The following is a 16,576-nucleotide window of genomic DNA, read 5'->3' as shown; positions in this document are numbered from 1 at the left end:
GTCCGTAATTGGTGGATTTTGACAGTCTTGAGAAGCAGGCTCTGTGGTTTCACCGAACTTTTAATGTGTATTAACGCATGCATGTTGCATTATTGAACGCCGCGCGTCCGCAAGAGTCCACACAGAGAGCTTGGCGTAAGCACACACACCACCTCGAACTCAAATGTTGCAGTTCATTGGGCAAGACAACCTAATGATATGCCCCAACATCAAAGTGGTTTTCTGGAACAGAAGTATTCTCAGAATCAATGTATTTGCAGCCAATAATCGTTGGAGCAGGTTGGTTTGGAGGAGTTGCATCAGTGCCTTGCATCAGCTCACGTGGTATGGTTAAAGGGCAGTGCGCGGTCTACTTGTCAGACTTCAGACTGGAGCCCATGCCGAATCGTCCAGGGTACCGCTACGGCCTACAGCCTGCAAGTCGCAAGTCGACAAGTGCGACGAGGAGTAACCCACAGCGACGAGAGGAAAGATCACAGGTTAACGACGATGAACCACGAAGGGCTCTTGCTACCGAGTTTCTTGTGATATTTCAATTTTGTCCCCAATCTGTAATTGTAATTGCTAAGCAGAAATTTGGCCTTACGTCGTGACAAAATTTCTTTGAATATCGAACAGTTTTACAGATATATGACCTTGACGTTGAGATCCCTTGCCAATTTGCCCAACATTTGATCCAAATGCTTTCGGTTGATTTTCACCCGGAACCAGTCTTTTCCGTTGTTATCCAATTCCATTTCAGTGTACGCGCGAACGTCAACTATGCGCAGGCTCCGGTATTGAGACTGACAGTTAGTATTAAGGACCACGCTTAGATTCTCGAGAGAAAGCAAAACTTTCGTAACTGAAGATTCCCATGATAGCCGGTCAAAGTACATCGGAACAAACTCCAAAGTCTGCAGTGTCCGTCCTACATTTCCAACATCTTGCTGAGATTGTAAGAATTTTGTATCCCCAAGAATGTCGATAGGAAGCAACCATCTAAGATTATTGGTTTTGATATGCTTGAGAACCTTCATGCTAGAAATCGCTCGGGCCATATTCGAATGGTTTGTTTCGTATCCTACCCACACAAGGGTCTCCAGCGTGCTCCCAAGACCCAGGAAAGCGTTCTCAGGCATCCTGTGGAAGCTGCGATAGTTTGAAAGTAGCTTGAGAGACGGAAGCCTCGATAAAATATGCTCTCCGTCCCCTGAAAGAAATTTACAGTCGTTGAAATATGCCTCTCGAATATTACTTAGGATGGGAAACCCGTGAGTTTCGAAGAAACCATTCATCGACAGCCGTTCTAGACTGGGTAGCCTTGGAAGCAGTCTGTACAAATTGTCTTCATACACTCCTATATAGTCGCGAATTTCTAGAGACCTCAAATTGACCAGGTTGTTGAGCAGATCTGGCTTGAAGTATGGGCGAATGGATGTTTGCGCATACCAAAAGGTCTGGATGGAAAGATGTTGAATATATGTTTGCACAACAGGATGTGAGGTGATTCTTTCGAAGAATCTTGCGATGATTTCATCATCGCCGTGAATGACTGGTGTGCGATAAATCACTGTGCCGCATGCGGCAAAGAGGTGTGAGCTTGTTGCGGTGAGGTTGAGGATATCTTGATTTCGTCGCTTGAATTCCTTGTAGGCTGGCGGCTGTGATCCATATTCGATAGGCTTGTAAGACAGTTGATCCCGACTCCAGTATTTTTCTACGACAGATTCTGCTGAAATGTACTTCAGCGGCGGGCCGATGTGTGGGAAGTTGGCGTCATCTTGTAGGTGCTTGGCGATCTCGACCAGAAGTTCCGTAGGAAGCTTTTCGAGACTGCTCAGATCCGAGTTCCGCTGTGCTGCCTCGGCTGCAGCTTGTCTCGGCATTTTGTCGATGTGTGAAGTGTTCTGTGGTGGGCAAGTGCGCATGGAAGGACGGATGGAATTGTTGATTCAAACAAAAAAAGCTTTTAAACCGAGCGTAAGGCTTTTCCCTTTCAACAGGGTACCTGTCCGGAGGTATGACTCTCGCTATCACGTTTGGGCGCATACGCCACGCTGGCAGAGATAAACTTTTCCCGTCTGTACCTTGATGATATCGAGACCGAGTTCCAGGGTGGTGTTTTGGGCGTATGCACCCAATCAAAACGGCCAGTTGGCATCCTCATTGCGCGCTTTGTAGGCTTGACGCATGGTGAAAAGAAAGTAAAAACGAAGAAAGAAAACGAAAAAGCGTAATTGTCGTTGTGAATTCCCGCGTTTGCTGCTGGTTGAGCACCTGAGCCTCGAAAGAATCTATTTGCATACCTAGACAGAAGTATCTCTTATTACATGCTCAGAATGGACTGATTTCACTATATTCAACCGCCTACATGGTCATCAGCGAATAGCAACTCCACACCTAACCTCCGCAGCCGTTTTTGATAGTCAGTCAAAACCTCTCCTATATCCGTCAAGGGTGGCTTTCCTTTCGATATCAGATCTACTGCACGAAGGTCCACGATCCGAATTCTGTTAGATTCCGCCTGGCACCGCGCTTCAATCCAGCCCAAGACTGATGCCAATTCGGGGGACGAAGCCCCTCGCCTGCCCCCACCGTGCCACGAGGGCATCTTAAATACCGTGTGAAGCTCGAAAGTCTCCAAGCTTGGCATAAAGTCATCTCTTTCTGGGCCATCCCTCGTACGCAAGACGTAGCTTACGAAATGGTACCAGCAGAGACTGAGACGCTTGACCCTCGTCAGGCGAGACACAGGAATCTCGCCTTCGAGGAAGCTGTCCAGACACGTGCGGTCGTGCTTGTGCGACCAGCCGAGGAACTCCAGCTGAGGTGCGATGGGATCTAAATGTTGCGACTTGCAATCTTTAACACACCAGGAGGAGTGGAGTGAGTTGTAGGCGGCCAGCGATCGAAGAGCTGGCAGCTTTTTCAAGATCGATTCTGCCTGCGGTCGTTTGTCCCGCCAACTTGAATTCCAGGGCGCGCAGTTGTAAAAGTGCGCCTCGGTGATTCGAGGCAAGAGTGGTAGATGCAGTTCGAGGCCCCTGAAGTGTTTGAACGAAATGCGTTCCAGGGCGGGGAGTTTGGGTAGAAGTCTGCACCACTCCACGACGTGCTTTGGCTCCTTCACCCATGGCTCCAGGGCAACGTCCAGGCTTCTCAACATTTTCAGCTGCAGAGTGTCTCCGTTGATGCGGTTCTTCAATCGAAGCAGCGGGAACCAGTTCCATGTTTCGCAACTTGACTGTTCGAACATATCGTACACGACAGTCATTTCGCAAACGAAATCTTGTAGACGGTTCCGTTTGGCAATGTTGGCAAGCAGGCTTCGTACATTCCTATGACCCACAGCAACTGGTGCGCGGTAGCGGCTCACATATAGAGCGAAAAATATGCGTCGGCTCGTGAGTGAAAAGTTGATGACATCTCTGCATGGCTTCGGACGTCCTCCTTTGCGCAAATGGCCCAATGTTTTGCGGTCGGCATGTCGTCTATGGTAACCCTTTATCTCGTCATCGTGGTGACGATACGAAGCAGGGAAGTGTGGTGCCCAGGGGTAATACTGGCATATCGTGCCATCAGTTGATGTATAAGTGCGCTCCGGATCGCTCGCCGGGAAGATTTCGGGTTGGAGATACTCGGCGATGTTGATCAGTATTTCGCCGGGCAGGTTGTTCAGGTTCGGCGTTGCGACCACATCGGTGTCGTGCGACGAGGGCCCCTTCCCGCACCAAGTCGGGAGCACAATAAATCGGCGCCAAGGCATCGCGCCTTATTTGCGTACCAGGAAGGCGTCCAGCGACTGATGGATATTCAAGGAAGAGCGAAGGTGAGCATCTTGCTATTAATATCAGTAACGAACTTGAAACCCTTATCGATTCTGGGTAAGCTAAAAAGAACAAAGACCAGCGACAAGAATTGAATACAAGAACAACTTCACGATTCAGGATGTGAGGAAATGTTTATGTAGTACGTGCACTGTGGCCGTCCAGGTAGCAATCCGATGCTCAAAGTTTTCCATAATGATGCTATCGCGCCTTTATTGATTGCTCCTGCAGCCAGGAAAACTAATTCGGCAGTTTGAACGACATGGCAAATCGCTACCAGAGAATTTTGAGCGCTTTACGATTTTGAAGCTGCAATAATACCCGCCACAACGGCAAAAGCCTCCAGTGTTTGCCTGTGCATATCCAGTCTCTTCCAATCGGCAGCCCATCCGCGGACTTCCTCAAGGCTAGCGCCACCGCCGGGACCATCATTTTTCTTAGGGTTGACGATTCGTTCGTGTTCGGCGAGGAGCTTGTCGTTGACGGGAAACACCCTGAACTGGGTGTATGGCGCCACGGACGCCATGAGGACGGCCGCGGCGAGGTTGTAGATAAGTGCAGGGCTTTCGGCGCCGTCTGGAGAAGATAAAAATAGCACGAAACTGTTAGCCAAATGGAAAATAATAGTAATACGCTTTTTGGTATATGTGTGTGTGCTGCATTTAGGTTCGTGCCGGCAGCACGGCGAAGAGACAGGGGAGGGGCCGAACCCACCTTTCCAAGCAAGGAAACCGAAAACTGCCGCCGTGCCGGTCACCATTGTGGGGCCGTACTTCCGGCCGAAGTCCCACCCTCGGAACCATAGCTCGGTGATTAGGTCCTTATCTCGGAGCTGCACGATGCTGTGCATGGCGAGTTTGTCGCTGCCATATTGATATCCTGGTATTGTTAATAAAGTCTCGGGCCTTCTTCTCGGGCGTGGAAAGAGCGGAGGCCGTTGTCCAACATACCTACGAGATGTGCCGCTCCAGTAAGGTTGACCAGTTGAAGCACACGGGTCCAATTGATACCATCGGCCATGCCGAACGAAGGTTCCGTCTGAAACTGTGGGTCAGATAAGGGTCGTAGAAGTCAGGGTGTGGTTAATGCGCTTGAAAATAGGCAGGCGAGGTGCGCGATAGTCGTGATCAAACTGCAAGATCAGCTTCATCAACAATCCAGCGATTGTCGTTCATTTTGACTATTAGATCCATCCCACATATCCCGCGGCCAAACCGTTGACAGCCCCTCATCTTGGTCATCAATTTCGTCACCAGTGCGTTCTGATCCCCAGATATGCAACCTGTGCCGCCATCCCGCCATCCCACCGGCACACCAAGCCCACAGCCCCTAGTAGACGCGGGAGCCGAAATAGCGCGACGGCGAAATCTCTTTTAGCCCCGTCTCTCGGCTAAACAGCAAGGCTTGTCTCAAGCCAGACAAGGCTGTAATAATAAGGCCAGATTGAAGGGAACGCCTGCTGTCACGTGGGGCTCTGTCCAAGCCCAGCCCAGCCCCGCGTTTCGGCAGTCGGGCCGCAAAACAAAGGGTCACGATCAGAGCGCGCAGCAAGTTCGAGCGTATTTCACCCGTCTATTCGGTGCTAGCTGGGGCCATAATGGACGCCCGTTCCTTTTAACGGCTCTAATACAAATGGTTTGATATTCTCGATGAACTCTCTGTCGCTCTCCGTGTGCTTCATGCACCAGCACCAGATGGCCATTCCCAAGCACCGGTCCCAGGAGAGGAGCGGTATCAGCGGCTTGTTGTCCATCATCATGACCGCCTTATCGCACATTCTGCTGATTATCAAAAGCTCCTCGTCGCCCTGGTCGTCCATGAGCTCGGGGTCCGTCGGTATCATGCCGAACCACTGCGCTGCTGGGCCGTCCCACATCATTAGCGGCATGGGCACTTTGACTCTGAGCATGGCTGGCTCTGCGTTTCTGGATATTCGGAGCGCGGGGTATATCGTAATAAAGACTGCTTGAAGGATCAAATGTAGTTTGAACTGAAAAACGGCAAGACTGTTTCGCAGCAGAGTTAGCAAAAGATCTTATAGTTTGTGTGCTTTGGACCAGAAGTAAATGACGACGCCCACTTTCGGTACAAATTTCCCTCTTCTTTCAGAGCGACATGTCCCAACATCAGATGAACCTCGTCAGAGGAACCACTCTCTTCTGCTTGTGATGCTTTCAACGAGAAGGGGGCTCTCAACGTACCGCTGACATGATTCCCGGAAAACCCAAGGATATCCACTATTCCCGCAAAGTTGCGAAGCTGCGTTAATTTTCGACTGGTCGTATAGGCCCGTCGCCTTGAACGTCTCCAGGAGCATTGCGTGCGTCATCATCACGTTCTCCATCGTCTTGTCGGCCCGGTACGGCACCAAGATTGTTGAAATCAGCATGGCTTGGAAGATTGGTAGCAAATCTACTCGCGGGGACAGCATGCCCCTTCTTGATTGTTCTAATAGTTCGAGCTGTAGAGACTTGGTGTTAGCGTACTGCGGTACGGTACTGACTCGGGTCGCATTTAAAGTGGAAACCAATTTGCCCGTACGTTTGTAAAGGCCAACACGCAAAAAGAGAAGTTATCGACACTTACGATTCTGTTGCCTACCTCTATTAGGAGGTGGTCGTGGAACCTGATGGCGAGATCTCGTGACCCCGGTGCCGAGGCAAACCATAGTCCAACGGTGATGACGGCCTGCATCAGCAGCTTAGGCTGCATCGTGGACTCGAACGTCTCCCTGTGCAGCATCGGCCACTGTGGGTGGAAGTGGTCAAAGTAGACTCTCTGCAACTGCATCCTCATCCCCTCATCCAACATCGATCCAGGTGCAAAGTCGAAGGTATCGGTCATCTTCATCGGTGCCGGTGGCATGATAGTCTGCGTAAGCAAGCCGGTGGGCGACATCCCCGTTGTCAAGGGGTCCGGCATGATGACGGGATTCGAAGGCGCCATGCAGGCAGCCAGCATGCTAGAGCCGGTAGAAGGGGACGATCCCACCGCTCGTCCTGGCGATGGTTGCTTGCCGCGCGGCTGCGGCCACTCGCACGATCTCCCCTTATCGTTGCACGTCGAGCAGGAGGGTTGCTGACCATCGCATCTTGTCTTTGTGCGATGGCACGGGACGCAGGCTTGTGCTACGCGTGTTGGCGGGGCAGTCGGGCCGTGGAGAACCATATGCCTACGAAGAGTATCTCTATTATGGTGTTTTCCGCGTGTTAGTCTAGATGTTGTTCGGGTTCGGGTCCGTTTCCGACCAACGCGAGATGGCCTCGGGTGCCGAGCTGGTGCACCACTTTGACACTTTCTCTACAACCACAACCACAACAACAACGACAACCAGCAACAACTAGAAGACAATGGTAACTGCAATGACATACCCTCTTGTAAATTTTGTACCACATGATGGGCAGCAAAAAGATGGTGTAGCCGCGTGCTCCTTTTTGTGACGCGTGAGGTGCTCTTTGCGTAGATAGGAGCGGCCGCAGCCGTCATGGTCGCAGGTGAACGGCATTCTGGGCAGCTCCAGCGTACGGAAGGAACAGATCCATCGCACTGGAGAGTTGGTTCCCTATACAGTTGACTAAAGGATGAGTAAAAAAAGGGCCTGGCGGTAGAGAAGGGGCTCGGTGCATAGAATAGCACCGGTGCACTGGTGCGCTGTGCTGTGTGTTGAGATGTTCGGACAGGACCTTCGCTTGACTCCGAGACCCCCTGGGAAACTGTGGGGCCGGGGCTAAACCTCCCGCGGCAGCTGTACGCGCCAAAGCTCGCTAATGATTGGTCTCCCACTCTCCCGGTGCTTATTAACACGCGCTGACTCAGCGAGTGGGATACCGGTTTTGTGGGGTCCTGAGGCGCCGGGGCGGGGGCTCCGGACGCCGAGTCTGCTGTCAATCCGCCGGCGAGCCGGTAGGAGAGCCGTTGAGCACCACGGAGCTTATGAATAGCAGTTTGAAGAGCCCCGGGCACGCCGCCGGTGATATAAGAGTCCACCGGAGGACCGGAGGGTTAGATGTCGCGATATGCAGTCGAGAGAGAGACAGCTCGAACGCCTTCACTGTAGATAGAGGGAGGGCACATACGACGAGACAGACATCCCGCTGAAGATTTCGCTTTCTGAGACACCAGTTACTCCTCAACTCGCACACACGGCAGAATAATAATGGCTGCCCTTAAGAAGATAGCCGTCATCGGTGTAAGTACATAGTCCCGTCCACCCTCCCCTCCCCTCACCGTGCTCCCCCTTGCCTTCCCCTCCGGGCTCCAGCATTGACCAGTGGCCCGCACGTGGCAACTAAAATAGGGAACGGGCGACCTCGGCCATGTCATCGTCCAGCAGTTGGTTGCCGCCGGCATCTTCGACGTTGCCGTCGTTACCCGAGACTCCCGAGACTCCCGAGGCAAGATCCCTACGGGCGCCAAGGCCGCTGAAGCCGACTACGAGTCCCTAGAGAGCCTGACCGCAGCCTTTCGAGGCTTCGACGCCGTCGTCTGTACTCTGCCAGGCCATCTGGAAGCCTTACTTCTGCGCATTCTCGACGCCGCCATCGCTGCGGGCGTAAGGCGCTTCATTCCCTCAGAGTTTGGCTCAGATCACCGGCAGCCGGCCGCCCACTCCGTCCCTCTCTCCGCGAGCAAGATCAAGGTGGACAACACACTTCAGAAGGCCGCCTCGGAGGACCGCATCGAGTACACGTCCATCTTGGGAGGACCATGGATCGAATGGATCATGACTTTTGAGGAGGGCATGAGCATCCCCGAGCGCAAGTTCTTCATCCACGACGGCGGCGACATCCCCTTCGGCCTCACCACCCGAAAGGCATTCGGCGACGCGGTTGCGGGCGCGCTCAGACACCCCGAAGAGACCAAGAATCAGCTCTACACGATCGAGATCATCAGCCTGACTCAAAACCGCATCCTGCAGCTCGTCAAGGAGGCCCTGCCCGACCTCGAACTTGAGATTGTCCATGTCAACACCAAGGAGCGTTACGAGCGAGGCGTCAAGAAGCTTGTTTCGGGCGTCTTTGACATGTCTGTTGTGGGGGACATAGTTTTGAGATTCGTCTTCGACTCGGAGCTACAGCTTACGTCCGACACCAAAGCCGCCAATGAGTTGCTCGGTGTCGAGAGCATCACCGAGAAACAGTTCAAGGAGCTCGTCAGATCCTTGGCCAACTGAAACTGGGGCCGCCAATGGAAAGCAACGTTATGTGCGTGCCTTACGTCGTTAAGCACAGCAGATGTCGGTCAAAACTAGCAAAGAAACGTGTAATAGCGACTAGTATTCATAGAAACCAATTGAGAACGGCTGAAACTCAAAGAGGTCTGTAAAGATCCGACGGGAGGTTCCATGAGCCTGGAAAATTTTGTAAACCCGCGGCACTATTGCCTCAAAGCGGACATAAGTCGTTACGCCAAAAAGCGCCAAGCCAGCGCTACAGCTCTGCCTAAAGGCCTCTAGACCGTTAGTCTGATGCTCTAAAGACCCTCCTAGAGACGGACAATTAGAGTTGCCCACGGCCGCCGGCTATCCACTGGCCCTCCCCTGGTCCGGGATGTGGGCGGCGTCTCCCGAATTGCCGGAATAGGACATGGCACGGTGCCTACGATGAAGCTTAAATGAGTAATGAACTCGTTGGCGCCCATCGAAAGAACGGACGGACGGAACCAACAACAGGACCAGACGAGAACGAGATGCAGCAAGAGCTTTGACAACAGCCCTGCGCAAATCGCCAATGACGATGGCAAGATCAAAGATGAGAAACCCAACGGTCGCGACCAGTCACTCTTTGGGAGCTGATGGCGATTCCCACAGACGGATACGGCCCGACAAGAAAACGAGATGATGATCGATGACGGCACGAGCCCAACGATGCAAGGTCCGAACAGCCTACGGCTCCTAAGCCGGGTATCAATAACGCCATCGGGTTCATGTCCCGAGTTGGCACCAACCCTCATCCAAACTTGGGCCGAAGTTCGAACAAACTCAAGCACGGCAGCAACACTCAACTAGTCAGAAACGCTTTCTTGGATTTCTCTGTTTTGCCGCTCCACGGAGCCGACAACGGGCCCGTTCAGAACCAGTCCTACAGGGCCGCTGGCGAGCCTACGTGGCATGGAAGTTTAAAATAGGAATATCTAGTCGAGGGCAGGCAGCGCAGGTTGGCAAATACCCCGCCACACAAGTCCCTCTCGTGAAACCGTGCGCCCACGGACGCTCAACGGTCTCGTCGGCAACCGCGCCGTCTCATTGGTCAGTAACCAGGTTTTTACATGTCTGTTGTAATGTACAAGTTGGGGTGAAAGAGGGTAAAAAAAGAGGTCTTTGCCCTGGAACATTTTTATATACATTCTATAAGGTAAGCAATACTGTTGGTGATTCGGGGCTTGTTCCGAACCTGCGCTTGCGCTTCCACCTTCCGGGTATCGATAGTCCGGGTCTAGTAGCTGTAGCGGAACTGCTTGTTCTCCTTATCAGTCATCGAGGCCCAGACCTCGGGGGCCATGAAGGCGTCCTCGGACTGCTGCTTGGCCCCGCGTCTCTTGTTCTCCCAGCGGTAGTAGGCGTACAGGGCCAGCGTGACGACGGCGCAGCCGGCCTGGGTGCCCATGACGGCGATCTTGGCCGGGCGGTAGTCGGGGGCGTCGCGGGCCTGGAAGGTCTGCGGGCCGATAATGTTGCCGAGGGAGAAGGATCCGCTGACGATGGCGGCGGCGAAGGCGCGCTTGGTTGCGCCACCAAAGTTGGCGGCGGTCCACTGAAGAATTTTTCCCGTTAGACACACTTCTTCTTTTTTTCATCTGCTGTGTCTCACTCCAAAACTTCGCGTGTGGAGAGGACGAAGGACAGGCTAGGCTACTTACGGCGTAGAACACGGTCAACGGGGCGACGACGGCGTTGACGAGGTAGATGCCCGCGAGGCAGCCGGCGCGGTTGCTCACGGGGAGGAAAGACATCAGAGCGCCACCGATGATGCTGGAGCGTCAAGATTAGCAAGGTTTTTCTTATTTCTACCGTTCCGTTCCCCCATCTCGAACGATTTTATTTGTGACTTACGCTGGGATGATGCAGGCGACGATCCAGGCCCAGCGGTTCGACTGGTAGCGAATACCGTATCCGACGAGGAGCGTGAAGAAGATGCTCACAACACCGGAGGGCATGTTCATCAGGGCGGCGTGCTTGGAGTCGTAGCCCAGGTTACGGATAAGAGTGGCAGAGTAGGTGGTCACGACACCGCTGGAGACGGAAAGCTGCGGGTTTGTTAGCGAGGCTAGAAAGCTGTTAGGGGGTTCGCGGTACGCACGAGGACAACGGCAATGGTCATCAGGTACATCTGAGGGTCCATCAGAGCCTCGAGGATCTGCTTGGGACGGAACTTGCGGCTCTCGATGCCGGTCTGGTTGACACTGACGTGCTTCAGCAGGGCGACCTTCTCGGTGTCGCTCAGCCAGCGGGCCTTCATCGGGGTGTCCGGGACGAAGAAGAAGGTGGTCAGGCCGATGGTGACGGTGACGCAGCCGAGGACGACGAACATGATGCGCCAGCCCGCGAGGCCGGCGCCGGGGGCGACGTGCTGGAAGCCGTAGGAGATGGCGCCGCCGAGGATCTGGCCGAGGCCGAGGCCCAGGTACCAGAAGGAGAAGCGCGGGGCCTGCTCGGACTTCGTGTACCATTGGGAGCTGATAAGCATAAGGGACGGGCCGATGGTCGCCTCGAAGATTCCCAGGAAGACACGCGAGACGAGTAGGGAGGTGTAGTTGTGCGCGGCGGCACCGCAGGCGGTCGCGGTGCCCCAGAGGATCACGTTGATGCCCAGCCATTTGGCGGCGGGAACCATCTGGAGGAAGTAGACTGCGGGGTGTGGGTGTCAGTGCATCCCTCTTTGCTTTTCCGAAGCCTCTCGTCCACGAGACCAGCGCTTCGCTTTTCTTCTTCCTCAAGCGAGGCCGGGGAGGGCCCAATGGGAAACATACTGTTTGGAATCTCGAAGCACAACAAACCCACGAAGAGGAACGTGGCAATGTTGGAGAAGTCGTTTCCAACCAGCTTGAGGTCCTTGTTAAGACCCATCACGGCCGCGTACTGTTGTCACTCATCAGATTACTGTTTTACTCTCAGGAGATACGGCTGGACCGCAGAAGCAAGCGCCCGGGCAGTCCAAGCTGAAGAAGGGGGCGAGACGCACGTTGAGGATGACCTTGTCCAGGAACTGCATCGTGTAGCATCCGAACATGAGGGGCACGATGTGCCAGTCAATCTTGCGGCGGAGCGCATTGATGTCGACCGAGCTAGTGTCGCCGCCGGCCTCGCGGTGGTCGTTGAGGAACTTCCAGGCCCCGTCGACGGAGCCGGAGGACGACGCATCATGGTCGGACGCAGCCGAGCTCACGAGGTCCTTGGGGTTCTTCTCGTCCATGGACATGGCGTGTGTCTGGAACTAGGGTGTTTTCGAGAAAGAGGTTAAAAGAATAAAGTGAATTAAAGAAGAAAGCAATATGCAAGCGCAAAGTGGACGAGTGTGACGTGACGCCCTGGAATTACAAGCCCGGTACGACCCAAAAGCACGATGTCTGTGATCGACGAGGAGGGCGCACAGGCTTCCGCTGCGGAGCTGCTGAACACTTAGAGTTTTGCTGATCAGCGAAAATAAAAGAGGTGTCAGATGGAAAAGAAAGAAAAGCGACGGCGAGGAAAATAAAACGCTGTCGGCCGAGAAGGGATGGGATGGGATGGTAGTACACTCCGTTGCGTTGACAGCGTCCGCCCCCCCTTTTTGCCGAAATTACGCACGCATAATCCCTGTATATACATGAAAATTTGCCCAACGCCACGTAGATATTCGTAGTACGGCAATTGACCTATTCTGATGGCTTCAATTGATCTATTTCTATTGAATCTCATTATCTGAGGGCATCGTGATGCCTCCTAAACGCCGCCGCGCGGCTCGGCAGGCGGATGATGACCCTTCTGGGCATCGTCCGTCACCCATCGCCAACGGTACGCGGAAACAACGACGTATACAACAACTGGCACAGGACGCCGCCAGAGATCCTCCTCAACGCTCTGCCTCGCCGTCGATCAGGATCGTTACGCCCGCCGAGAGGGCTCGCCGGGCTGCCGCCGCCGAAGAGGCCGCCGAGGAGGCCGCCGAGGAGGTTATCGTCGCCGAGGCTGGACCCGAGACTAATGATTTGGTGGCGGCTGAGTCTACATCGCGAAGAAAGCGTGTACTTATAGCCCCTCCGTCATCACGAAGAGCTCCAAAAGCGTCCTCTCGCCAAAAAGCAACGACAACGCAGAGGAAGCGAAAGAAGGATCCGCCGCATACGATCCGGCTCCGAAGTACTCTGCCTTCGTCGATGCCACCGTTTCGACCAGACTCGACCCCAGTTAACCCAACCCCTCGTCAAACCACTCGATTTGCGGACGATACGCCTACGGCCCCTCGCCATAGCGCTGATGATACGTTTATGTCGTTCCACGATGTATTTGAAGAGGAGGACGATATGGGTAACGAGGAACCAACTCTGCTACAAATCCAGGTTACCCGTGGCCCAGCGCTCAAGGGTAACGGTTTACCTGTTCTCGATCTAACCATCGAGAGCATCGCGTATAACAGATTCAGTATTGCTCCTGTATTAGATGCGAATAGTAGAGACTGGGAGGCAGACAGCGGCGCCCAACTTGAGGCAGAAGTGGCTCACTCGTATATTGTGAAGAAGGCCAATATCGCTGTTGTCGTTGCTTGGAGGAAGCCCACCAACGCATCTAAACCAACACCAATCTTCACTCGGGTCTATCCGTCTACTGGAGGGGTCACTTGGCCAAGTATTCCATGGGTTGATATTGTCCCCTCTCTTGAACAAGCTGAAGAGAGGGGTGAAGTCCACCTCACCGTCAAGTGGCAATACAGCGCCGTACCAATCTCTGGTGGTATAGTGACTGGCGTACGAACGCCTCGAAAAGGTGGCCGAGCAGGCGTTTCAGCCGGCATGCAAGAGGCGATCGATCGTGAGGCTAACGATCCTGCAAACGTCGAGCGTCGGAAGGAGGGTATGCACAGACAACTTCTCCGTACGCACATCTGCCCAGAGTACCAGAGATGTAAGAATAGTTCGGGCGACGAGAAGTTCAACTGGTGCTATATACTAGGCCAGAAGCACTACAAGATCAAATCTCACCATATAGAGAAGTGGGCGAAGGCTATTATGACTGGACAGGCTGGCGTTGACAATATGGAACCACCTAAAGAACTGCTTGGTGAGATTCTTCACGACCAGTTTATAGAGGATCAGAAACGCCAGGGCAAGAGAAGTAAGAATATCGTGGAGGTTGATGATAACCAGGAGACGACAGTGATGACGGAAGAGAAGGCTGAAAATGCCGCACTTCCATCATCAGGGTCAAGATCTGGCCTAACCAACGCCAACAGCAACGCCATCGTCAATATATACGGCAACGCGGGGGCGCCAGATCGTCATCTTCAATATCCTAACCCATACGTACAGCTGCCGCCGCCGGCGCCGCCGCCGCCGGCATATTGGCCATATGCGAACATCTCACAGTATTCGTTGCCAACTCTTCCGCCATTGAACCTTCCAAGCACTCGTCAACCAAGTATCGCACTCCCGATTCGTTCGTCCTCGCCAGTGGTACCGGATTCGCCTCGAAAAGCTCTAGATCAAGTGGCCAGCTTCATCAAGTGGTTTATATCCGTCCGCGGCAAGCGATATAACGTCGACGAAGGGTTCAGAAAGAAGCTACAGAAACTGCGATCAGTAGACAGTAGCTTGCGGGCAATTCGCAAGTTACCAGATATTTGGTTTACTGAACAGGGTTTTACTCAAGATCTTACCGAAGATGTCAGGAACTCGATCAAATCCTTCATAGACAACAGCGCCTACTACGGAGGGCAGTCTGACGCCCTCTCCGACGTGGTATCTCACTCTGAACTTCATTCAAACCATCGAGAGTCAGAAGGAGATGTTTATACAAGAATATACGCTGGATTGCCAGGAGGGACGGCGGCGGCGCCAGTTGAAAACTCTGCGGCGCTAGTTTCAGGCGAGTTGGGGTCATCCCGACATATCGACGCCCTAGTGCCACGTCAATCCATCGAGCAAGAGATCCGTGGTACGCCAGTTGAAGTTGGTCGACGTGGTGAGTGTATATAGAGCTGTTTACTGTCGAATATGGCTAACTTTGTAGGCGTTTCGGAACTCTTTGGTTTCGTTTCGTCACCACTGCTGTCAGCGTCGCAGATGCTGCCCACGCAGTTACAGATCGAACAAGACGAAATCGAGCAAGGCGATGAGGACAATCAGATTGAAATCTCGAGTGATACGTCGTCAACAGAGACGTATTACTCGGAGGAGGATAACGAAGAAGAGTGATACAGCAAGAGTGGTGTGAAGTTTGACTGTATGCGCGATTTTTTTGCATGACGTGTTCAACCACGGAAAAGTCTACCCATAGCCGTAGATTCAACACTGCCGCTCTATACGTATAAAAGCAATAGAATTACTGTTATTTTGGATCTGCAAACAATACACTTCGGTCCATCCCGATACTGGTTAGGGGCAGTTGAAGTCTCTGACTATGGTTGAAGTCTCTGATCGTGATGACGTGTCATCATCACAAATCATCGTCACAAGCATCAACAACGCGTTTCAGCCGTTATACAGGCAAAATTGATATGTATACGTAGCTACCGACGAAAACAATGGACGACGGTATATTTTTTGTGTTCTGGTGCGCTTGTGGCTAACCTTTTGGCAATCTTGTTGGCTACAATCATGGATTTGATGATTGACCATCATATGACGACACGATTAAGATCTATTGCGCGCGAACGCACGATGAAAATTTGGATTGCTTGCTGATGTTCAATATTGGCAGCAAATCCTCCCTTTTATAGTTCGATATCGTCAAATATATGCTCTGTCCCATCAAAGTTGACGAACGAATGGCGGAAATGGCCCTCGATCTGGGGTAGACGATACCCAATCTCCATAGCGCAGTCACGTAGATATTCCATGAAATCCCGAGTGTCATTCTCATCGTTGTTCCACTTCGAATACGTCTTCCTGATGTATCGCTTTAGATCGCCGAAGTACTCTTCGATGGGGTTGAAGTCTGGTGAATACGGAGGCAGAAACTCGAGATGGACACCTGATACCCGGCATAAACCCTCGATTTCAGGTATACGATGGCAGGAGAGGTTATCCATAACGATGACAGAGTTTGGCTCTGGAAAACGCCCACATTTCGGGATAAGGCACTCCTGTAGCCAACGAAAGAACCCATCGCCGTCAGTCGTACCATAATACGTAGTCAAGTGTAGGATACCGCTCAACGTGAGGGCTGGCAGGATCTGTACGCGAGAGTTCTGAAACCGATCAATCTCTGCAGTTCGAAACGCAGCAAGCCCTTTCGGCGCCCATCCAGTCCTCCGTATCCCAGTATCCTTATTGACGCCGGATTCGTCGACGAATACCAGCTGGTCGGGGCGATATCGTCGTATACGGTACAAGTACTCGTATCGTAGTTCGTCACTTCGCTGAGCAGCAATAATCTTGGACTTCTTGTTCGTCCAGCCAGCTGAGTTTAACTGTCGACTGATTGCAGAACGACTGATCTGGATCTCGAAGGCTTCAAATAGGAAATCTTGCATCTCTTCAAGAGATAGATCGCTGCGGTACTGCAGTAGTTCAAGAAGCTCTGTACGATGCCATATTTCCATCTTTTGTCGACTCTGGCGGCACCTCTTATA

At 52.8% G+C, this 16,576-nt stretch overlaps 5 protein-coding genes across 5 annotated transcripts; 1 reads left to right on the top strand and 4 right to left on the bottom strand.

Annotated features, from left to right (window-relative positions):
- Positions 1 to 620: 620 nt before the first annotated feature.
- CGCS363_v007986 (uncharacterized protein) lies at positions 621 to 1,868 on the bottom strand (the record flags this gene model as incomplete). The annotated part of the gene is made up of 1 exon (XM_036639835.1): positions 621 to 1,868. One exon carries the CDS (start codon positions 1,866 to 1,868, stop codon positions 621 to 623), a length of 1,248 nt encoding a protein of 415 aa, XP_036494863.1.
- A 2,236-nt stretch (positions 1,869 to 4,104) lies between these two features.
- encC (Anthrone oxygenase encC) lies at positions 4,105 to 6,731 on the bottom strand (the record flags this gene model as incomplete). Its single annotated transcript, XM_036639834.1, has 6 exons — positions 4,105 to 4,385; positions 4,524 to 4,688; positions 4,760 to 4,847; positions 5,440 to 5,815; positions 6,011 to 6,270; positions 6,396 to 6,731. The coding sequence occupies 6 exons, from the start codon at positions 6,729 to 6,731 to the stop codon at positions 4,105 to 4,107; spliced, it is 1,506 nt and encodes a 501-aa protein (XP_036494865.1).
- A 1,234-nt stretch (positions 6,732 to 7,965) lies between these two features.
- CGCS363_v007984 (Isoflavone reductase-like protein P3) lies at positions 7,966 to 8,982 on the top strand (the record flags this gene model as incomplete). Its single annotated transcript, XM_036639833.1, has 2 exons — positions 7,966 to 7,998; positions 8,107 to 8,982. The coding sequence occupies 2 exons, from the start codon at positions 7,966 to 7,968 to the stop codon at positions 8,980 to 8,982; spliced, it is 909 nt and encodes a 302-aa protein (XP_036494864.1).
- Positions 8,983 to 10,243: 1,261 nt separating this feature from the next.
- CGCS363_v007983 (Thiamine pathway transporter THI73) lies at positions 10,244 to 12,226 on the bottom strand (the record flags this gene model as incomplete). Its single annotated transcript, XM_036639832.1, has 6 exons — positions 10,244 to 10,561; positions 10,668 to 10,779; positions 10,861 to 11,054; positions 11,108 to 11,655; positions 11,778 to 11,886; positions 11,990 to 12,226. 6 exons carry the CDS (start codon positions 12,224 to 12,226, stop codon positions 10,244 to 10,246), a joined length of 1,518 nt encoding a protein of 505 aa, XP_036494860.1.
- Positions 12,227 to 15,715: 3,489 nt separating this feature from the next.
- On the bottom strand, positions 15,716 to 16,546 carry CGCS363_v007982 (uncharacterized protein; the record flags this gene model as incomplete). Its single annotated transcript, XM_036639831.1, has 1 exon — positions 15,716 to 16,546. The coding sequence occupies one exon, from the start codon at positions 16,544 to 16,546 to the stop codon at positions 15,716 to 15,718; it is 831 nt and encodes a 276-aa protein (XP_036494859.1).
- Positions 16,547 to 16,576: the final 30 nt, after the last annotated feature.

The sequence above is a fragment of the Colletotrichum siamense genome (genome assembly GCF_013390195.1).
Source record: "Colletotrichum siamense strain Cg363 chromosome Unknown KSG_Cg363_contig05, whole genome shotgun sequence".
In the NCBI taxonomy this organism is placed as follows: domain Eukaryota; kingdom Fungi; phylum Ascomycota; class Sordariomycetes; order Glomerellales; family Glomerellaceae; genus Colletotrichum; species Colletotrichum siamense.
This window is presented reverse-complemented; position numbering and strand designations above follow the sequence as displayed.